Below are 23,444 nucleotides of genomic sequence, written 5' to 3' on the forward strand. Positions count from 1 at the left end.
ATGAAGGTAACCGCGATGGTTGTAAGTATAACCCTACTTGAGGGAATATTCTGAAATATTACAGAAACAAACCAATTCAAACTTATTTTTGTTAATTTCAACGGTCAATAGAGTCACGTGACAATTGAAATAAAATGGATGTATATGCCCAAAAATTTGAAAAACTCCACCACTGAGTCTATGTAGCTACATTTTATTATTTAAGCTACTAACAAAGTTGAATGATCAAAGTTTAAGGCACCGGCTTAAAAAGCAATTCTAACCTGCAGATACACCTCCGATAAAAAGGTCGTCCGAACCCTTCGTGGTTGCTCTGCGAATATAAATGTGAATACATTTTGTAGGGCGCGAGTGTTAGCGGTTGGTCTGGTTAGTATATAAAAAGAAAAAAATATTTTGGCTCAGCTGAGACGTGTCTGATCGATAGGATCTTTAATATCTAAAGTAGAGGACAAAGTGATTAGTCACTCACTGTGTTCTCTCTTTTTACTCCGTACTTGGTACTTCCTATTTCGGTACTTGCGGTAATTGTATATGTTTAGATATATGTAATTTATATGTAAGTACAAAACTAACACTTTATATTCTCCAATTTCTATGAAAATCTCATTAATATTTTATAATACAAAACGATTTCCTTTTATTATTCAATCGCTTCCAATACTACCCCACATATGAAAACTTCATTGAAATTCAGCGCAGAGTTCACTTGACAGGCCCTGGATGAAGGAATCGACGCAAATTGAGCTCTCGGCCACATATCCTGTGGAAAATCAATCTGTATGATAACAGCTTTTTTTATGATGCGACCCAAACTGTTATATTGTTCCCAAATTCAATTTCCCTTGATTTTCTGCTTTCTGCTGAGTGATTGATACATTTAGTGAGAAACGGTTGGTTTATTTTCTATCTTTTTAGTTTAAGATGAGTCGTAGTCGGCGACTTCATTTGCGTAGTTCTAAAATATAAAATTCTGTTTTTCTCATTTTTTAGGACTTTCGTTTCTTGAGATTCTCTCACAGTGATCCTCTACACTCCCCAACGAACCTATATTTACCGCCTTTCAGTGTTATTTGTCGTCTGTCAGCCAATCTGACGACAGAGTTTTCTAAAGAGGTATATAGATTTTTTAACTTCCCGCTGTATTCCATATATAGTGGTATGGTAGGCAGAAAGAACCTAAGAACACTTTTGCCTCGTTACCGAAGCGAGGAAAACAAATGGGAATCGAACCCACAACCTAGCGTGTTCCCAGTTACACGCTTGTGCCTCTGCATCACCTCGGCCTCAGTGCTTCCCTACAGTCCCTAAGGCTTCTAATTTTCATGCAGAGAAAAAAAAACAGTAAAATGGCAAAAATAAACGGTAACTGAAAACATTCGTACAGTCTATAGAAGCTTCCTGAAATTCAATATTCCCCTGGAGGGATTAAAGCTTAGTTATTGATTCGATTGGCGTTGTAATTGAGTCTGACCATTTATATCGAGAACCTCATGGTTTTATTGACTCAATATAAGAGCAGGATTTTAAAAAAAAATCATGTGTAAAAGTTCTTAAATTTCTGCTCTCGACGTGAAAACGATTGAGGTTGGCAAGGGCTTAAACTTTTGTTACGTTTTATTTTTTGTAAGGTTTTTTGTATATATTTTTATATTTATGGCTAAAGGAAATATATAAATGTAAATTGAAATTCGTGCAAATTGCATCGTAGTCTCTATGGAGATAGCCATAATTCATTTTGAGAACATGGTGTTAAGATATTCTGTTAGTTCTTATTTTTGGTACACTGCATGTCGAGTAGTGGAACCCAATTCAGCAGTTCATCTTGTTAATGGAACGAGGAAATGAAAGTAACATATACCCACGAGTGGGAATTGAACCCGTAACCAGCGTCCTCAAAATCATCTGCAATTTACTCCACCATTGCGTATAGAATACAATCCTATTGTGATAATATCTTCTATATATACGAGTATAAAAGGACTTGTCCTCACTGACTGAGGTAAGACGCACGCACAGCCGTAACCGCTGATGGTAGAAACGTGAAATTTGGACAGATGTTTACTTTCGTAATCTGGACATCCACTAAGAAGGGATTTTGAAAAATTTTAACCCTAAAGGGGAGAAATAGGGGTTGAAAGTTTGTATGGAAAAAAAATTAAATCAGCACCGATTTTTATAAAATTTGAAATTTAGATTTTTAAAAGCATTTAATTGAATACGTGTTTCATTGTTTTCTAGAATTCTCTCCCTAAGGGTGCAAATAAGGGGTTGAAAGTTTGTATAGGTTTTTTTTAAATCGTCACCAATTTTTATAAAATTTGAAATTCAGACTCTTAAACGTATATAATTAAACACATGTTTCATGGTTTTCTAGAATTCACCCCCTAAGGTTGCAAACAAGGGGTTGAAAGTTTGTATGCGAAAATTCTTAAATCGCCACCGATTTTTATAAAATTTGTAATTTAGACTCTTAAAAATATTTCATTGAACACATGTTTCATGGGTTATTAGAATTCACCCTTAAATACGCAAGCGAAGCTGCGCGCGTCCGCTAGTAATCCTATATAATTGAAATACGATCCTATTGTATGACAAAGTGAGGCCATCGTGGTGCAGTGGTACAAGGGTGTGACTGTAACGCGACCGTTATGGTTTCGAACCCCATTCGGGAGAATGAATTATTAATTATTAATATTTGCATTTTATTCGCTTTGCAAAAGCCGGGCGTTGAGTTGAGGATCTTCAACTGGTAATACCTCGAAAAATTCGGCGGGACCGGAGTATGTTAACTTATGGTTTCCTCTGCCTGGCTGCTTTCTGCGGGATACAGCATGAAGGTACAAATAACGGTGCAATGGGAAATGGAAGTGTCTTAATGAAAACGTAGTGTTTTAACACTAGGTTTCTAACCTCCTTGTGCCTACCCTACATTCGACGATTCCGATTCAGGAGATTTTTGTATTTTAATTATTTCCGGTGGATGACTACGATAAAATGCAACGTAAAGTTCAGCTACACATAACTGATATCGAATAACATCTGAGAGTTTTTAAATAAATATGAAACCTCAAATATATACATATTTAACTAATTTAAGTCATACGACGCTTTTACAAGTAAATCGCAACTTGAATAAGATTGCAGTGAGATTAAAGTTAATACAGACAGATATGAAATATCCAGAGTGGAAAAATTGCTTACTTTGATATCATAACTTTTACAACATTCTTCCTTATTACTATTAGAATAAGGATTAAATTTGAAAAACATAGAAAATATTTCAGTTTAAAATGAAAACTGACGAGTGTGATTTGAAAGACTATATGCGAAGTGTTTTCTTCCCTGTTAAGCTTTTGTATAAGGATTTGCAAATTATATTGAATTCTTTGGTTTAAAATGAACGTCTGGTAAATAACAGAGAGACAAAGCTAACTCTTTAAAGAGAAACATAATAATAGTATTAATAATAACAACTCTCCCAAATAATAACGTACTCCCTACTCCTTAAGATATAACCAAAGCTATATATTAGGGAGAAGTGAGTGAGTCTAGTGAAATTTATGCTTAAAAGATAAAAAAAAACATATATTATTTCCCTTTACATCTCTTTCTATAGAATTTCATTCGTCTTTTTGATTTCATTGTGACAAAAAGATATAGCGACTCTGGTAAAAACATATAACGCGGCGTTGAACTCCGCCACTCAATACGCATTGTCGTAAAAAGTGTCTGAACGTCTTAAGGTTGCTTTCAAGTGTCTAGTTCTCTATTTCTAGATCTGAGTTCTAGTAAAATAATATTTTTATTTGGTTATTATTCGCATAAGTTTTCATCTTTAGATAGAGCGTAACCTAGATCTCTTTATCCAATACGCTAGTCGGTATGATATTATAATATTTTAAAGTATTCATCTTTCAAAGTAATTGAATTTTAACCTAAATAACTTTATAAGCAATTTTTCTTTAATGTGCGGCGTTAAATTTCGCCTCAAAACTTCATATCTTGACACTAAGACTTACCGTACTTAAGTGGCGGAGAGTCGCCACACTGCATTCCACCCGAATTCGAAACATTGCGTATGATTGAATGGCGGAACCCAACACCGTGCTTTGTTTCATTAGGATGGGGTAATTAAAAAACAAATATTCCTTATGAAATGTAAATATAACACTATATGTACTTATAATGCAATCGACGGAAAAAATGCAAAAAACGTCAAAATGGCAAACATTCTTAGATGAGTGTCTTTCACTTTCATCTGGCAGATATGGAGCAGTGGGCATTGTTTGGAGTCGTCTTTGCTACCTGCTCTCATTTTCTTATTACGGCTTGTATTGCAGTAGCGTATGGGCTGTTTTACAGGTGGCGAAGGAATAATATTGTATTTGTTTTTTTTTCGCATATTGCAGTGTAGGCAGAGGGAACCTACAGTTAACAAACTCCATTTCCTACTTTCGACGAAATTTCGAGAAGTACATAAATACTGGGAACCTAGTGTTGAGACACTCTTTCTCTATTTTCAAGGGGTAAATAAATACTTAGAGAAAGAATAAAAATTATGAACGAAGCTGAATTTGAATCCGCTCCTCTTGGGCGGTTTTCGAAACACGTTTTCTAAAAAAAAGTAATACTTTAATATTATTGCTATGTGAAAAATATATCAAATTATAATTTTTGAACAATTTTAATTACTTTCCTCGCCCTTCTATAGATTTGTTCCAAACTTTGTTCTAATCCAAGCGACGTCCATTCCGCTTTCGACCCTCACGGATCTCTCGCAATAAATATTTATATATTAACACCAAAACAAAATTATACTTTACAATATTTCAAAGTAAATTTTTAAGTGCAAATATGTTACCGACACCCCAATATGCCACAGAAATATAGGCTTTGTAATAACAAATATAAAAACGAAAATTGTATACTAGACATTTATGATTAAATTCGTTTATTTGAAAGAATATTATAATTTAAACCCTCCAACGCCTCCGCAAGGAAGTTGTTACCAACCTTTTGAATACATTCGTCTAATATAAAAGTGTTGAGAGTTTTTTTCACAAATCTCTTACAGTATACGAATGTTGAATCTCGTTAAAAGTACGGAACTTGTTTGTGTATGAAGCTTGTTACGTTTGGAATTTTTTGAGCACACGATGCTACTATAAAGGGGTGTTGAGTGTATGTAAATGACAGTTTTTCCTGATAATTATGATGGAGATAACGGTATTGGCTGTATAATATAAAAATCGTGATAGTTCAGTGGAGAGATCGTAAACGTTATAGCTGTGGGTTCATTTCTTGCTTGAGGTAATTGTGTATCAATTTATTTTTTATTAAGTGGGGGAGAAGTTTTTTCCTGAAAACATTTTTATGGGAATGGAGATTCCCCCTCTTTACTTTTCTATGGGGATAATATAGCGTGAAAGTAAAAAAAAATGCTCTGGTAATATAGAGACAAAACCCAACACGCAAAACTTCGAAAACTTGCCGTTACCTATGGTAACAGTTGGTTCTTTTTGTCAACTCTACGGGCAAAAAGCGAGAATCGAAAGAAGCGGTATTAAAAAGTTAAACACATTCATGCTAAAAATAGACCTTTTGGAAGCACAAGGAACCTAGTATCTAGTCAGATATTTTTTATTTTCTGACCTAATAGAGACATATGTACATATATAACGTTGATTGACGTCACAACCGTTATGTCATACAAATTCTACTCATATTTCTTTTCAGGTTGACGCTATTTTAACTATATAGCAGCAGAAGTAGAAGATACCCAGTGTTAATCTCCGTTACGTGGCGTTTTATATGTTACTAATTTTCTATTATTTCTATTAATTAAGCGGACCAGACTGAGCTGTTGCTTCAAACATTCACGAGACAATATATCAATATAACAATGTAGAATGTAATTATTTAGAAGCGTGAAGCGTTCCGAGTAACAGTTCCAAAGTAAATTAATCTGCCATATATTTAAGTCACAGTGAATAGTCTAAGAACCCGACGCGACGTCAACTATGTAAAGTATCTACATACAAACTCGTATTTGCTTCTTGTGGAATAGGTACTCTCATTATATAGGTAAATATCATTTTATTTAGAGTACCGGCGTAATAGACTAAGAGACGAATGTTGTTTTATAAGCGCGTCGTTTTATATTAATAAATGTTGTACCTACTCTTATTTAACGACGACAATCAAGGGGTGAAAAATTAAAAGAAATATATTTTTATTCAATAAATATATCAAAATACACGATAGGTATATAAAAACCAGCTTAGTATTTATCTATTTCGATGTTCGATCTTAAATTTATAGTATCAATAATATATAAGAGGATTACCCGTTCAATTTTTAAGAAGACAAACTATAAAAAAACATTAATTTAAATAGTTTAAAAACCTAACTCCAATAACACCACAAATACCAACTCCCTCTCGCACTATGTAAACTTGCAATGTCAACGTAATTACTCGACGCGGCAGGATTAATACGGCTGGACTATTTTTATTCCCTCTTATACCAATACCGTTTAACGCAATAATTTATTGGAATATATACTCGTATGTTTAAAATAGGTTAAAATATAGTACTGAATTGGTAAAATACCTATAGCTTACACGATATAGGTCACAGTAATGTTTTTATTGGATTAGCAAAAAAAATTGGACATCGTACCTCAGTACGATGTAAGATCGTAAACTCGGTGGTTGTGGGTTCCATTCATAATAGCGGATATGAATTATTATGCAACCCAGGGTTCGGCAGAAAGTGGGGAAAGTGGGTCCTTAGGTTCCCTCGTTATATGCGGGATACAGCGTGAAGCTGAGATAAAAAACATTTATCTAGCTTTAATTTAACCAAAATGTGTTATATAAATGTTTGAATTGCGTAGGAAAATTCAAGTAATTAATTTTGTTTGGTATCTCAATAAGTACTGAGAAACATTAATTTGTAGCGAGACGTTTACCGTCGGTACGCCTGTATATTAATAGAGTCTGCTTAGGTGTTAGGACGGTTGAATGTCACACGAAGGTTTGAAATTATATACATACTAGTTTTTGCATGCGGGTTCGACCGCGTGGAATTAACTAAAAGTTGACACTTGCAAACTCTAACCACACTTATAGCAATTTACATTGAAGCTTGATGTAATCTATAAAAAAAACTTATCAATTCGATTTCCTGAGATTAATGCATCCACATAAACTAACACTTCAATGTTTTAATTTTTTCTTTATATATTTTATTTTTTTCTTTGCGAAAGCAGAAAAAACCTAAATCAATCCTTTCATACTGGCGATTTTGAAAATATTTTTTGCAATATGGCCAAAAGCAACTTACTTTAAACACTTATGAAACTAGAGGGAAAGACGCATGAGACCAAGCACGGTGATGAATCCACGAGACAATGTCTTAAATTCGGACAGAAAGTTGATGACGGAGACTATTTTTGCTTAGGTAAACCTACTTATTACGGAATATTTATTACATTGCATTTGAATACATATATATCAACAAAATTATGATAGCGCAACAAACAAGATCTGTTTATATAAAAAATAGTATATATAGAAAAAAGTGTTAAAAAAACATGTCGTGCAATTAATTTTAATTGGATAGTCTCTTTAACTTTCGCAGTAGGTATAAGGTTTGCTTTCATTTACTAAGTATTATCGTAGCGCGGTTATTACGTTTCTACTTAAAGTTTTTTTTTATTTCTAGTAGGGAAGGCAGAGAAGAATCTGTTAATGATTGGCGGAACTTAACCCTGCGTTATGTCTTGTTACCACAGCGACAAGAATAAAGCTAATGCATTCCCTAGGTGGTCGATACTTCAGTTCTCTACGTTCCGCCGAATTCTTGAGGCATTGTGGGTTGACTGGCGGAACTGTACGCCGTCAATCTTTTAATATACTATATATTAATATTAGTATATAATCTATTAATTTATATTATCAATACTACTGTCAGTTAATTTTCTTTGCTAGGAAAGGAGAGTTGCTGAATTTTGTCCAAAATACTATGTCTTAATAAATAAAAAAAGAGAAGAACGAAGTCAAACCACTCTAGAGGGAATCTCTGCTTTGGAAATCTGATTTATTTTTAAGGTAGTAAAAATATCTCATAATTTATCCAGGTTAAGTTTTAAAACTTGTTGATATTAATTAAAAAGAAAAATTAAATTGATGACTAGTCTTGAGCCTGTTTCGTATAAAGTTTTTTTTAAATTTAAAATCTGTGTCTATGAAGTCACTTCGGTTCCCCACTTTCTGCTGAATTCTTTAGGTATTGCTTGGCGGAACTGAACGCCGCGCTTTGCCTCGTTACCAGACGGATGAAATGAAAATAATATAAAAATATACTGCTTAATTTGATAAAACTCTGGGATAACACACAATGGATAGTCTAACCATATATTAGTTACTCCATTCCAAATGTATGTATGTATATATAAGCCTATATACGTCACAAACTAGCTTTGATACTGGCGAGTGGTCGTCTTCAGTGATAAGAAATGAAAGATCACTCATACATTGGTCCTTATCTCCTGCGTTGAATACACACGGACTTTGTACTATTATTTTTGCTTAGAGACCGTTTTGGTTACTTGTAAATAGTTGCGAGTTCGATTCCCTTTCGAGGGAATTAATTATTTTCTTTTCTTCAGTCTCGTAATAAGACAAAGCACGGTATTGAGTTTCACGACACAACAAACGATGTCTCGAAAATTGGGCGAAAAATAGAAAAAGGACACTCCAAATCGAACTCTCTAAATGAAGAACAGAACATTTGCAATATTTTTTTTATCACAAAAATGTGATTTTTCACTTTCATTTAAAATATATATCGACAAATAGTTATATTGGCTGTATGTATCAAAAGAATAGATCCATTAACTGTATTTGCGGACGTTCTCCCGAACTTTGAGATATCAGTGGATGACGCATTGTTAGATTTAGCCCGGTATATGTACGTATGTATGTTTGTATACAATACTTTTAGTAATTAGTATGATCTTCCTTCCTCCTGGCATTAATCCCGGCTATTGCCAGGGTCTGCCCTCCTACTCAACCTACTCCCCTTTGCACGGTCTTAGTTTAGTAAGACCACTTATAATTAAATGTCGAAATACGGTAAATATTAGTTATTAATTAAATTTACAAATCCGATATCTTGTTGCTTATACGTGAGAAGAAATTAACATTCCATGGTTTGATCGTGTAGACGTTGGGTCCATCGCTTGCAAGGTGAAGAACTTGGAGCAGTGCCTGGCTTAGTCTTGTTACCAGAGCGAGAAAGTAATTACTAGTTAATTACTAAACTCTCAAGAGTTTCAATATTCAGGTCCTGGCTCCCATCACACCAGCTCGTTGATACCATAATATTGTTTGTCACGTAATCTATGTAACTACCAAGTTTTATGACAATATAATTATTACAAATAGTTTAAATTCAGTTTGTTAGATTTTATTACATAGCTTGTTACAGCTCGACCTATTAATAGTATGTTAAAAATAATTGATGCCACCGAGTGGAAATCGAACTCAGAACCGTCGCGTTCACAGTCAGATGCTATACCTTTGTTTTATTAGGTCCTCTCGTATTATTTATAAATATTCCTTTTATTATAAATTTTATATTTCTATTTTACATGAAAAATTGTCCGATATTAGTTATACTTTATCAAAATAAATGACTTTATAGTCCAAGAGGCAGCGTCAGGATAATTATTGTTAAGTATCATTTGAACTCATCTCAAATACTTTGGAAGTTAGCTATAAGGGATAACGTCTCTCAGGCCATTTCACAATTATTTAGGGTCAGATTTAGGTGTCATTTATGGGAAGGATCTAAGATGGTGTAATTACTAACGGCGATTATAGTATAAGTCCTTTTTCGACGGCCCTACTAATCGCTACGGTTTAACTTTTAAGCTTAATTTTGTAGAAAAGTGTTAAAAGTTATACGTTTAGTTAAATTGAAAGTGATTAGGACTTTATTTAGCTTAATTAGCTTCTAGCTTTAATCGTGGATATCATTTCCTTCACATTTTCTACCTGAATTCTATCTTGTGTTAAATAGCGAAACTCAACGACGAAAGAATCTTTTACTACTTAAAATAATTCGAATTATTGTGTTAAGACTCTCCGTTCCCATTAAGACACTTCTGTTCCCCAATTTCTGCTGATATTTAGAGAAATTGTATGTTAAGTGGTGAAACTCAAGGCCAGAGTGAGGAAATGAAAAAAAAAAAAAAAATTTCCTCGAGTGGGAATAGAATCCACTACCTGTCATGTTTAGAGTTGCATGTTTATGCCTTTGGCCTTAAAAATAATTTACTTTGAATCTAAACAAATTTAGAACAAAATCATCGTTACATAATAACACAACTGAGCCAAGACCTTCTTTTACCCAAATACAAAGCTAAGGCTGCCCTAACTCGGATAATACTCTTAGTTTTATTTCTTTCAAGAAGCCGCAATAGACGAGAATGAAATTCGCAAAATTGATTCCATTCTGAATAAAACTTTTCAACTCTTCGCGAAATGAGGAAGTTTTATCATCTTGACCGTTGATTTAATTTGTACGTTGCAGTTGCAATTGTGTTTGTAGAAACATAATTATGATGGTACCACCTCGGGGGAAAAGCGAGAAAACACTTCTTAGCAGTTTCAGTTTCGCGCTTTTTCCCGCAGAGTAAAGTCGAAACTTGTGTTAGGACACTGCATTCCTCACTTTCCTCCTAAATTTGGAGACGTTGAGTAGCTTAACTGAAATCTCCTGCCTCTCTTACCACTCTTACATAATATTTCTTACTTTTCTTCTTATTCTTCTATTCTTTATTCTTTATAATTAAAATAATAAAATAAAATAAAAATTAAAATAAAATAATTATCTTTGTATAATATTAGTGTTTAGATTTATATAATTAATTTTAAAAGAATGACAAAATATTAACAGTCTCTACTAATCCATTTTACTTTTCCACACTCACCTTTCCTCTCATTCTGTTTTCAAGAAGAGCTTAAATAGAATACTACATACTTTAAATGAACTTGCAAAGTGTTTAATTTGAACTTCACCGTGTATTTCTGTGCTACGCGAAACTAATCCCAATTTTATTTAAGACAATGGCGAAAATAGCTTGAAAAGAAGTTACCGGGGTGAAGAAGATTAATCTAACTATAATGTCCTCGGTACGACTGCATAAAGTTTACAAAGGATTTATTAAGAAAGTAATTGTATACTGCTATTTGTTGTTTGAAATTATTAATTTTGTTTTGTATTGTAAAACATAACTGATTGTCTGTGGAGTCGGTTAAAACGTCATAAGAAAACATCTATATATTTTATAAATTGGGTTAAATTATTGTCACAGAATTATCATTAATTTGTAATACAAGGAGTTAATTGGTTTTTTTTTTCGAAATTAACATTTATTTGTACTCGTTACTTCCAATATATATATTGTATGTAGGAACGATATACTAAAAAAAAATACCGAAATTCTAACAAGAATTAAAACGGGTCGCAAACAAAGTCGCGGGCCATCATAAACTCCCTACAATTTTTTAATTAACTTTCATTTTTAACATCTCCATTTTTAAATAAAAACAAAAAGTTTCATTCTGTTGTTTTGTAAAGCTTGTAAAATGTCAGATCCGTACATGTAGTACGATTACAACGAGCTTTTTTTAGTTTCCTATATTATTTTCAATAACGTTAATTGAAAAGTGTAATATTGAAAAAGAGGCCAGTCGTGGCGCCAGTAAAGGTGACATGTTGTGGGTTCGATTCCTACAAGACGAAATGACATATTTATATATTTTTTTCATTTTTTCTCGCTCTAGCAAATCGCAGCATTGAGTTATGCCATTCAAAAGGCAGTGTTTCCAGAATTCGCCAGAAAGTTGGGAACAGAAGTGTCTTAAAGGGAAGAGAATTGTCTTAACGTTAGGTTCCCAGGTTCCCTTGAAGTTCTCATGAAGTTTTAACATGAATACTGCCAATAGTCCAGTAATAAAAGAATTCTATATAATATGTATATAAATTTGAAAATAAATTATTAATACGTATGGAATATAAAGGAATTTTGCATTTCCCATCCCTAATTTTTAAATATTCATTGACCTTTCTTTGAAATTTGTAAGGAATCCTATAGAACATAGTAATATTAACTGTAATCATGTAAAGGAGTAAGGACCCTTTGTAATCGGTCCAACAGTTCCCAAAATTCACTCAACTATGTTCAATTATGTTCTTTATTAGGAGACTATTCCAAATAAAGACACATACAACATATGAGCTTTATTTGTATTACTACATTACTATATATTCTACATATATACATATGTGAATTTTTTAAAATTATTAATTATAGCGCAGCGTTGAGTTACGCTACTTAACAGCAGGAAAATGAATATAATTTAATAACAATTACTTGCCCAAGTGGGAATCAAACTGAAATCATTGCCTACTGCGCTACGACAGCCTAATATATACAAGGTACGTATGTATAATACTTTCGTTTCATTTTCACATATACGAGTAAGTATATGAAACGTGAAATTAAAAAAAAAATCTTTTAACGTCTATCTCTAGTTATAAAAGATATACTTATATCAAAAAATTTAAGAAATTTATTACAATCTTACCTTCAGTCTGTGCCAATGTAACAGCCAATATGGCACTAAAAGTTAAACATATGTGGAGCGCTTTCATCTGAAACAAAGAAAATAAATATAAAGTACACGCATAATTTACAAAGACTATATATAATAAACTTAGGAAGCTTTTGGAGAATTATTTGTTTTTATATATTACATATTAATTTAGATAAAGTGAACCTAGCGATAAGACACTTCGTTCCTCACTTTCCACACAAACTAATATTCGTTGTAAACTAATATTTCGTCATGTATTTACGTTTATATTTCCATTTCTTCGCTCTGGTGTCGAGTCAAAAGCCGGCCCCTGAGTTCTCCCTCCAACACGCAATGCCTCCAGAATTCGACAGAAAGTGGGGAACGGAGTGTGTTAACACTAGGACCTCTGCTTACCCTGCTTTTATCCCGTAGCTGCGGGATACAGCGTGAAGCTGTGTTTTTTTGATATATATACAGAAGAATAACAACCGCATTTCAATGTAGACAATGCGAAGTTTTATAAAGTTTCAAAACAAAATAGCTACTAACAACTACTAACGACCCACCTTATTAATCGCACTTGAATAGCAACGCTTAGTTACTTCAATATAATTTTAGTTTTATCTGTTTATTTAGACAAAGAGCAGTGTCGGGTTCCTTTCTTATGAGAAACTTATATAATAAAAGTAATTAAAAATAACAGATTTTAAACATCTGTTAATTACAATATACTATACGTAGGAACTATAATAGGAACGCTATATTTTTAAGTTGGTTAAAAATATTTAGAAAATAGAAAATAAAAATCACTTCACAAAAAGTATATTATTATGGCTGAATACGAAGTTTATATCCGATTTAGCTAAAGCTAAGCTAAAGCTAACTAAGCAAATTAGTTCAAGCAAAATAAGCTTACTGCTACTAACTAACGTTGCATACATTTTACTAAAACTAAACACCCAATCAATTCTGTATAAAATAAAGAAAAAAAACGCTCATAACGGCGTACCGCTTCAAAAAAGACAAAGCTTATACCGTAACAGCGTTTTTTAAAGGAAATCCTTTGAAAACGTTGCAAAAATTCCTACCAATTACGGCGGAAGGACTTCGAGAAAAGTGCACTTTTAACGAGCTTTTAATGTTGAGTATTTAATTCAGTCACTAGATGGCTCTGAGGACGTAATTACAACGTGATTGCGGGTAGGTTAACTATTTTATACTGGGATAGAGTTTGTATGGAATACTAACTTTTTTTTTTATGTGGCCTCATTTTGGTCATAATTATAATGGGAATAATTTAAAATTGTGTTTGACATATGACACAAAAATAATTTGAAAATTCACATTTTACAAACTCATGGATATCAGTTCCTGAGATTAGCGCGGTCTACCAAACAAACTGTCAGTTTTATAATATTAATCTAGAAATATAGACAAGCTAAATTTGAATTACAAACTATAAGGTTTCTTTATTCCTCTTTAATCCTGGTGGTATACACAAAGAAAGCATAGGTTTCTCATTAGGAAATTTCTTCTGTATTTTTGTATGATAGTTGGAATTCAGAGATCACACTCTCCTGTTTTTTACACCTTGTATAAATAGATGACTTGTACGCGGTGAATAGCAGAGCCTAGCATTACATTGCAAAATCCAGACGTAACTTTATATGAACAACTCTCAGAGGTTATATACCTTTCAAACAGCTCTCAACAGCAACATAGTCAAAAGTACTACTACTACAAATATAGTATGTTTAAGGAAAAAAATCAGTATTTTCAATACAATTAATAGCCTAAAATAATAAAATAATTGTCCAAAAGGTCAGTCAAGTCTGGTATGAACACGAAAAGGCAGAAAATTTCATCACAGTTAGTGAAAGCAATTAAACTTACTAATTGATACATATTAATTGCCCTTCAAATTGGCGTCGTAAAATTTCTGTCCTGAAACTTTTGCCAATTACAAAGACGTTGGGATTTTAGGCTTTTGACGATTTTGTTACGTTGAAGTGAAATGAGCCTTGTAATGATTTCGTAAAGGATTTTAAATCATAAGTTCTTGAGGCCGTCCTGGCGCTGGGTCATGGGTTCGATTTCTTACTCTGGAGAAGGATTTTCTTTTTCTATTATCTCTAGTTTCACCAGTTAACACGCAATGATTCAAGAATTCAGAAGAAAGTCGGGATTTATTATGTTAATGAGAATCAGAGTGTGTTAATACTAGGTTCCCAGGTTCCCTCTGTCTATCCTGCTATTACCTTTTTTACAAATATATTTAACTAATAATATAGAACTCTGTATATCCAATAGGAAGCAAATTAAATTTTCATTGATGTAAAATCAGTATCCACAGAGACATCGAAGAAATTTGCAAATCAAATACTCCGTCCGCTGCCGTCCTACTGTGATCGGGACTCGCTCATGCGAATGTTATATGAGGAGGACCAACTTAATTGCTAACATTGTATTGTGAAACCTTGTTAATAATATGAAACTTCAATTTAACTTGTGGATTGAGCTTGTTAGAATTTAACTTTAGACAAGTTATATCAAAAAGTGTCGGGTATGGAATGAAATCGTATATATTTTTATAAATGTACTAGTTTATTATGGCTAGTGGCGAAATGAGATAGCAATGGTTTGGGGTTAGGTTCGGGGGAGTGATTATATTTAAATTATTTAATTTCCCTACTTAGGCTAGATAAAACCCGGCGTTGAGTTCCGTGAGTCAAATCTGGACCGAGACCTATCGCCTATTGCCTTCCACATGCGAGCTAAACCGTAAAGAAAAAGGAAAGTTTTTATTCACAATTTATTGGCAAAAGTGATATTGGATAATATTCGGTACTCAGAGAGGTAGTCTATATGTAGGTAGATTTGTAGAAACCCATGAATATGGACAAATATGGCCTATTACTGTTCCGGAGTAAGAAACAAGCTGCATGACAGCTTAGTTATTTTGACCCATTCTAATATTTCGGCGGAATAAAGGTTTTGATAGAATTGCAAGCCAATTTTAATTCTTTGTTCCATTCACATTCTATAAACATATCATTCACTTTGGACGAAAGTTAGAAATAAAAAGTACCTACCGGTGTATTTTAAGGTTACGAAAATAAAAAAATCACAAGCCAAAATAAATGAAAACATTTATATGCGGTGAGTTCGTGTGCGGGTCAATGAATAAACGATTTAGCTGGATCTAGTATTTAAAGAGGCTGGAAGTTCACTTGGTTTCAGAGTTACGCATACAGGAACGAGACAGACTAAATATATATTTTGATATTTTTTTTTTGTTGGTTTTTTTACATTAAGTATTTTTTACAAGCTTCTATTTAATTTGCCATGGTTCGTTCGGTTAAACTTTTGTAATTAAAATTTGGACTACCTAGTTATCTTCAATACATTGTATCGAAACTCTGCATGCAACTTGAATTATTTTGATTTTTTTTAGCTTCAGACACAGAGCAAGATAGTTAGAGGGAAATTGGGAACCTGGTGTTAAGACACTCCTTTCCCATTACGACACTTCCGTTCCCCACTTGCCACGAAATTCTGAACCGTCACGCGATTTACCGATACCGGAGCGAGAAAATCGAAATATTTAAGATTTCAAATCTCAAATATTTCCATTTTCTGAAATGAACGTTTGTTGAATGTTTTGAGAAATTGAACTCATAACCTGTCCCATTTAAAGTTTTTTTGAATCATCCATTTCTGTATTTAATATGGCTGTGATATTGTGATATTGGCGAAGTGATTTGTGTTTACCTAGTACGCTCAAAAGCTATAACTCAAATAAATTGCAACCACTAGTTTTATCTTCTGAACTAAAATGGTAACTTTTAAATAGTGGCATAGCTATATCTAAATACTTTTGAAGAGTAAAAAAAATGCCCAATTTTACGAGACAAGCTGGTTGATTGGCAAAATTGAACCTCCAAATGCAAATCGAACTCACATCCGTCGCGCTTACAGCCAATTATCCACTACGCCATGACGTCTCCTAATACAATTAATAAACAAATATTGATATTCAAAAGGTAAAATGACCCAAGGTAACCTAAGTACACATTTTTAATAACCACTGAAAAAAAGCGATGATACAGTGGTTGCCGTTTGAAACGACCACAGCGAATGTTATATTTTTGAAAAGCCGGTGCTTTGTTCGAGCGCCTTGCCGGCTTCACTTTTAATTATTCACGCCACCGGAAAGAATTCGAGGGAAGGTTGCAAATTTGAAATGGGAAGTGTTTAATTGTTTTTCGTATTTTTAACTGTGAACTGTTTTATTTTTATAGAGGCTGGCGTGGTGTAGGGCAGCGACTTTGGCATTGTGGATTCGATTCCCACTCAAATCTACCGCCTACCATAGAAAAAGCGTGAAACTTTTTTTAGCTTCCGTGCAAAGCAGGATAGGCAGAGGCTACCTGGGAACTCAGAGTGAAGACACTCCGTTCTAATTAACACACTTCCGTTCCCCAAGTTTCGCCGAATTCTCGAGACATTGCATCTTGAGTCGCGGAACCCAACGCCGTGCTTTGCCAAGCTACCAGAGCGAAGAAATGAAAATACTACACATTTCATTCCTCCGTGTTACAATCGAACCCACTAACGAAGCCCTACAGAGACCCTGGGCATCCATGGCTTTGAGGGTGAAACATATAATAAACATATAATTAATAATAAAAACATATAATTAATAATAAAATAGCCCTAACATATTATGAGCATGTGTTTATCTCAGTACTATTTCACAAACATTGAGTTATTTATTCTGTCCCGGGGGAGTTTATTTTGTTATCTCTAATCGCGGAGCGCGCTCGGACTTAATATGAAGACTTGGAAATACAATTATTATTTTTTATTCTACGTTATATTTTTGAAATAAGGTTAGTTTTTGTACATAAAATATTTTTTAAATATAATTTTGCAAAATATATATATATTTTTTAGAATATGTCTAAAAATTTAAGCGTGCGTGAGTGCGTGAAAATTAAAGCGGGATTTAAACCCGCGGCCCTTGGAAATCTAAATGAAACAATTTTTGTACTTTTTCTCGCTTTACGCTGTATCCCGCACACAGCAGGGTATGTAGAGGGAGCATAGTGTCAAGACACTCTGTTCCTCAATTTCTGCCGAATTCTGGAGGCACAATTCTAGGCCACTGTACAATAATAGTGTCAAAACAAACACTAAGCTTGTTAAAGTCATCAAACAAAATGATCGATCAAAAAACATATCGCGCTATTCTCAACGATGTGGCGACAAATTGTATGCCGCCCACAATTGCGAGGCTCCGCGTTGCAAATTAACAAAGATTTATATAAGTTGCCGTATGAAGGTTGGAATGAGAGATTAATAATGTTAATATATTGGAGAGTCTGGGTTCGATTCACGGTTTTGGTAATTTGTTACTTCCTATATATCTTATAAAACAAAGTCGCTTTTCGTGTCTGTCTGAACTTTCTAACTCTTCTTCTTCTAAACCACCCAACGGATTTTTATGCGGTTTTCACCATTAGGTCGAGTATTTTTCAGGGAAGGTTTATATATAGTTTATTATTTGTACATTCTTATATAAATTAACATAAATACGATAAATGAGTCTAAAGTCCTACCCGTTGAGACACTTTCGCGCATGCGCTGCTTTAATAGTAAGTACTACATGAAAAAAATGTACTGGAGTATTGTTCCTCTTAATAAGATCTACAAAAAAGTCCGCGAGAGCATATTTTTATCTTTTAAGGATAACGTGTAGTGATCATATTTTTGTCTAAAAATAGTAATTTCAATATATTTTTTATTGTGAGGGATATTTTTCCATAATGGTATTAATCCTTATCCTTTAAAATACTTTATTAATTTTCTACGTTAAACGAAGATAAAATTTGCTTTTCACACTATTTCGAAATTGCGAATAGTTTTAGAGAAAAACGCATTTAATTATGGACACATCACGCCGTTCACACATCAACTGTATCGAGTCAAGTTTCACTTATCCTTTACTCTCAGCATATAAATAAGTATATTAGTTACGTTGGCCATTTAATGTAGATGAACTGTCTTTTACTGTTTTTTCATTTTAATAAGTACTTTAGAAGTTATTAAAATACTAAAACATCCTTGCTGCGAAACGCGCCTCGCGACGTTTTGCTTATTTATACAAGCGCGTCATGAGCAGTCATCGGTGGTTCAGTGGTAGAATGCTCGCTGCCACGCGGGCGGCCCGGGTTCGATTCCCGGCCGATGCATTCTATTTAATTTTGCTCACAGGCAGCCACGTAGTGCCTACCCAACCGGTGTCGCTGTTTTAACAGCATTAACCACAAGCTCGAAAAAAAACCCGCCTGCCTCTATAGCAAAGAAGATTTAGATGCGTTTAACATATTGGATAATTTCAGTTAAATGTATTATTTCAGCGCGATATTGGTTTCATAATTTTTGTATTAGTTATTAGTAGGTAGGTTTTTGTTGTGTGTTGTGTTTGTGTAAAACAATTGGAAAATCCTTATTGAAACTACGAAAATGCGGGTTGCATTAGAGTTTAATTAATTTTTACATTATCTTAAGTGCTTTGCAAACATACATTATATGAATAATCCAGTAGTAAAAGCGGGCGAAGCCGCAATGGGGTCGCTAGTTATTAATTAAAAGCAACAGCCGTACATACCTACATGTTGTATGTAGATAATTGTAAAAGTGATGGTGGTAGGTTTGATTCCCAGAAATGGGTAAAAGACAAAACGTGGTAAGGTTTTTAAAATTGGGTGGAAAGTGGGGGCTTAAGCGTCTAATTATGAGGTTCCCTATGCCTACTCTCTTATGTAGGTGAAAAAAAATTGCCATAGATCTCCGCCTGCTTGTCTTTGTCACTTATATTGAGATATTTCCTGGAAATACCTTTATAATAGAATTTATATTTTAAGCTGAAATTTCTAATTTTTCACATTTTATTTGACACTCTACCTACCATGAAGACTCTCCGTTCGTCACTTTGTTAAAATGAAAAGAAACAAAAAACTCACAATAACCGCCTTTGCTCAAGAATATGATAATATTATGGTAGTACAAAGAGTTACTTATAAGAAAAGTAGTCCCCTTCTAACTTAACATACTAATTTATTAATTTAGCAAGCTATTTTATTTATTCGAAGTGAGGAAATTACCTTTGGTGTTAGGGGGCTACACCCGCGTCCTCACGCCGCACTCGCTGGCATACGAAACCTGCAACAACGAAATTATTTATGAATGTATCGCTTATGAAAATGGTTTTATTTTTTTTAGGTTCACGCTTAGGCAGAGGGAACCAGGAACCCTGTCGTTAAAACACTCCGCTCCCCATTAACGGTAATGATATTCTCCATTTTCTGCTCAATTATTGAGACAATGTTGTGTATTGATACCCAAGTGGAAATCGAACATATACAAGTTATAACTGTTTTAGAACACGAAATTAATTCATATTAGTAAATAATAATAATATAGTTCAAGCGGGCGAAGCCGCGAGCGGATCCCGAGTTCTATAAGATAAATCTTTTAAATCTGACTCCGATAGAAACATATAAGATAGAAAATTTTACGAGTAAAGGCCGCAAATCGCCACATAGGGGCGAGATAAGTTTATAGTGGTACACATTTTCTACGCCAATTTTACCCTTTCAACAATCAATTGTTATCAGGGTTACGATCGGGACACATTGGGCTCTAGCTATTCGAGTGAAATAACACCATTATATATTTCTATCACCCTTTCTTAATATATATACAAGAAAAATAAAAAAAATGTGGGTTAGGTTCCCAGGATAATGTCGTAAAGGGTAACGGGCGAAGTCCCAAGCATATGTCGGTCACCTGTTCTATATTTTTTAATTCAGTGGTTTTGTGCAACTGTATACACAAATAGACAAAGCAGGGTTGAAAGTGTTAACCTAGTGTGAAGACACTCAGTTCCCATTAAGTGTTGAGTGGAAGAGTTCAACGCCGCGCGTTGCCTCATTCCGTGATCGTCGATAGGATATTTAATGTTTTCATTTTTAAAACACATTTGTCGTGTTTATAGCAGCACATTGCTTGTGCCCCTGCTTCATGCCGGCCTCATCATTCAACATATTTGTATAAATGAAAAGATAAATTTATATACAAATACCTAAATAAAATCGGTAACAATAGAGATATTTCAACACTGATGAAACGTAACTAAAACAAAAGGAAGTCTGTAGGTAACCAAAGAAATGTTCTTTGAAAACAAGTTGAGCACATCTTCAAGTAAATACAATATATACAGTATTTGTTTTTGTTCGGGCGCTGTTTATTCTTAGTAGAAGTAGAAGCGACGAGTCCGCTACTTTTTCATAGTAATGATGTAATACTTGCGGCACTTTATAAATATTTGTAGTTTAGTTGTATTGTTTTAATTTCCATATTTTGTTAATTAAGTTTGAGGAAATGAAATTATTATATTTCATTCCTCGAGTGGAAATCGAATCCACGACCTGTCGCGCATACGGTGGCACGCTTGTATCTCTTCGCTTGACATTTTATGTGATAAACAAAACATTACAAAATAAATGATATTGTATTTTTCTGTAACATATAATTCTGAAACAACACCACAAGAACAGTTTTGTACGTGTCGATGTTGAAACTTGGTATAAGTTTTTGTTTGTACACTAAGACCTATTTCGGGTCAGCGCTATTTCGTGCCGTAATACTTCTATTTCTGATAGAACTCGAACTGCTTTATTGTATCTTAGGTTTACTAGAAGTAGCTGTAAACATAAGTTTTGTTCTGTGTAAAATGATTTATTTTTTAAGAAGAGGTAAAAGATTTTGTATTTTCCGGGTTTTGAATCTGCACCTCTTGGAAACCGCTCAAGAGCTCTGTCTACTAAGAAATATATTTGTATTCGTAGTAAACGTATGGCTTAGGCCTTAGCGTTTAGACGATTCCAAAGAGGCGCGGGTTCCAATTTTCATATGTTAATATTTTTATAAACTTAATACAAAAACACAATGCAATGAGTGAATTGTGCAGAAGGCGAGGTTTTCTATCACGCGATTTTTACAGCTTCACACTAAACCCCGCATATAGCAATGGAGGCAAAGGGAATCTTTAACGTAACTTTTAACTGCCCTCCTAAATTTCCAGAGACATTGCGGAAATTAACGCTGCTAATAAGTTTTTGTTGTACTCAATTTCTGATCATATAATTCAAGTTGCTCAAAATCTATAGAAACCTTTTCAATCAATATCTATGAACAATCATAGTGTACGAAGTCATCCCCCCATAAAGTCACCATAAAACCAAAAAACAATAGAGAGATCCAAACCCCGAATCTAATTCAAGATCATTTATTCAAATCGCGCTCGTAAAAGTTTACGATCTGAATTCTATTTGTTTGGCAAATATTCTATTTTTGGTTTTCTTTTACGGAAAATAACATATACATACATATGTGAAATACTGTATATACTTATAATAAAGTTTTGAGATACTGTTGTTTTACTTTAACTAATATTTAGTATAGGATATACTAATATTATACAGTCGAAACCTTGTTTGGTGGTACGCGTTAATATCAGGACATACTAGTTTGAATTGATAAATCTTTTTGTGTTAGTAAATGTATTACTTTACTAAATATTTTAGAAAACGTAAAAAAATATTGATTAGTACAATAATTTGGAACAATTTGTTTTAATTGCCTAGAAAACTTGGACGGTATCTACGAGATTGGTATCTACTAACAGATTGCAGTCCGACTTCTTTAAAATTTTATTTTAAATCTTGTAATTGATATTAAATTACTAAAGTTTTTTAATATCTCTTAAAGTGTTTTTGCTACACTTAAGAATGAAATATGTTTTTCAAAAAACGTGTTAATCTTTGAATGTAGCAGGATTTGAACCTGCGCCTCTCGGCTAAAGCCAGTGAAATCCATAGTATTGTAAATCAAACTTTGAACTTGAAGAACAAATTATAAGCGTATCTAAGTTTCACTACAGCGAATACTGGTTGGTTGGACTGGTAAGACTTAGTTTACTTGTGGAACTTAGTGATGGAGTCCAGGTGAAAATTACATTACAGAACCCATTCTTGATTTACCTGTTACTACAGGTATTGAGGCTATAGTAGCGTCTCTGGGTAAACTTAAAAGTAATTACTTGTGAATTCTAATTGAAATAAGCAAATATTTATTTTGTTCAGCTTCACGCTTTATCCCGCAGGAGAAATCTAGTGTTAAAGCACTCTGCCACTCACACGCCGCCCAGTTTTTTAAAAAATTGCGTGTTGAGTGGCAGAACTCAACGCGTTTGTCTTTGATTTTTTTTGTAAAAGCTTTGTCTAACAAGACAACTGGTAACAACTAGAGCCAGTAAACGAAAATTAATCTTTTACACGAGTAGAAATAGAACCCACAACCATCGCGTATTAGATACTGTCACACAGAACCAAGACCGCGTTAAGTAGCAAAATTAACATTTGCTTAATAATAATTCCAAAATTCCCTTATTTCAAATACAAATTATTAATAATAACATTGTGAGCTACGTATGTAACATACTTACATGCATGTCACTCTCTCATGAGACCAGCAGTGACTTGTACTTCCGACGTGCGGCTGACGTTAACAAGATGATGATAATTTACGTTATCAGTACTCAAATAATACTAGCTAGCTAGACTAGCTTTTACCTACGGCGTCGCCCGTGGTCCACTCTCAATAAAACTCATCACTGAATTTACTCTGACCACAGGAACAGTGGGTTACAATAAAAAGATT

The 23,444-nt window shown here is 33.7% G+C and overlaps 1 protein-coding gene across 3 annotated transcripts in view; it reads right to left on the reverse strand.

The window, feature by feature from the left end:
• LOC146538793 (Ig-like and fibronectin type-III domain-containing protein 2) overlaps window positions 1-23,444 on the reverse strand; it is a 119,603-nt gene that overhangs the window by 24,669 nt on the left and 71,490 nt on the right. For all 3 annotated transcript variants that reach the window (XM_085186159.1, XM_085186160.1, XM_085186158.1), the window contains 2 exons: window positions 19,826-19,883; window positions 12,666-12,732 (listed from right to left, as the gene is read on the reverse strand). In XM_085186159.1, the coding sequence (XP_085042285.1) occupies window positions 12,666-12,732 (67 nt within the window). In that variant the 5' untranslated portion in view covers window positions 19,826-19,883. The remainder of the gene's footprint in view (window positions 1-12,665; window positions 12,733-19,825; window positions 19,884-23,444) is intronic.

This window comes from Heliconius melpomene, chromosome 5 (genome assembly GCF_056956725.1).
Source record: "Heliconius melpomene rosina isolate 202511_hmr_F chromosome 5, ASM5695672v1, whole genome shotgun sequence".
Lineage (NCBI taxonomy): Eukaryota > Metazoa > Arthropoda > Insecta > Lepidoptera > Nymphalidae > Heliconius > Heliconius melpomene.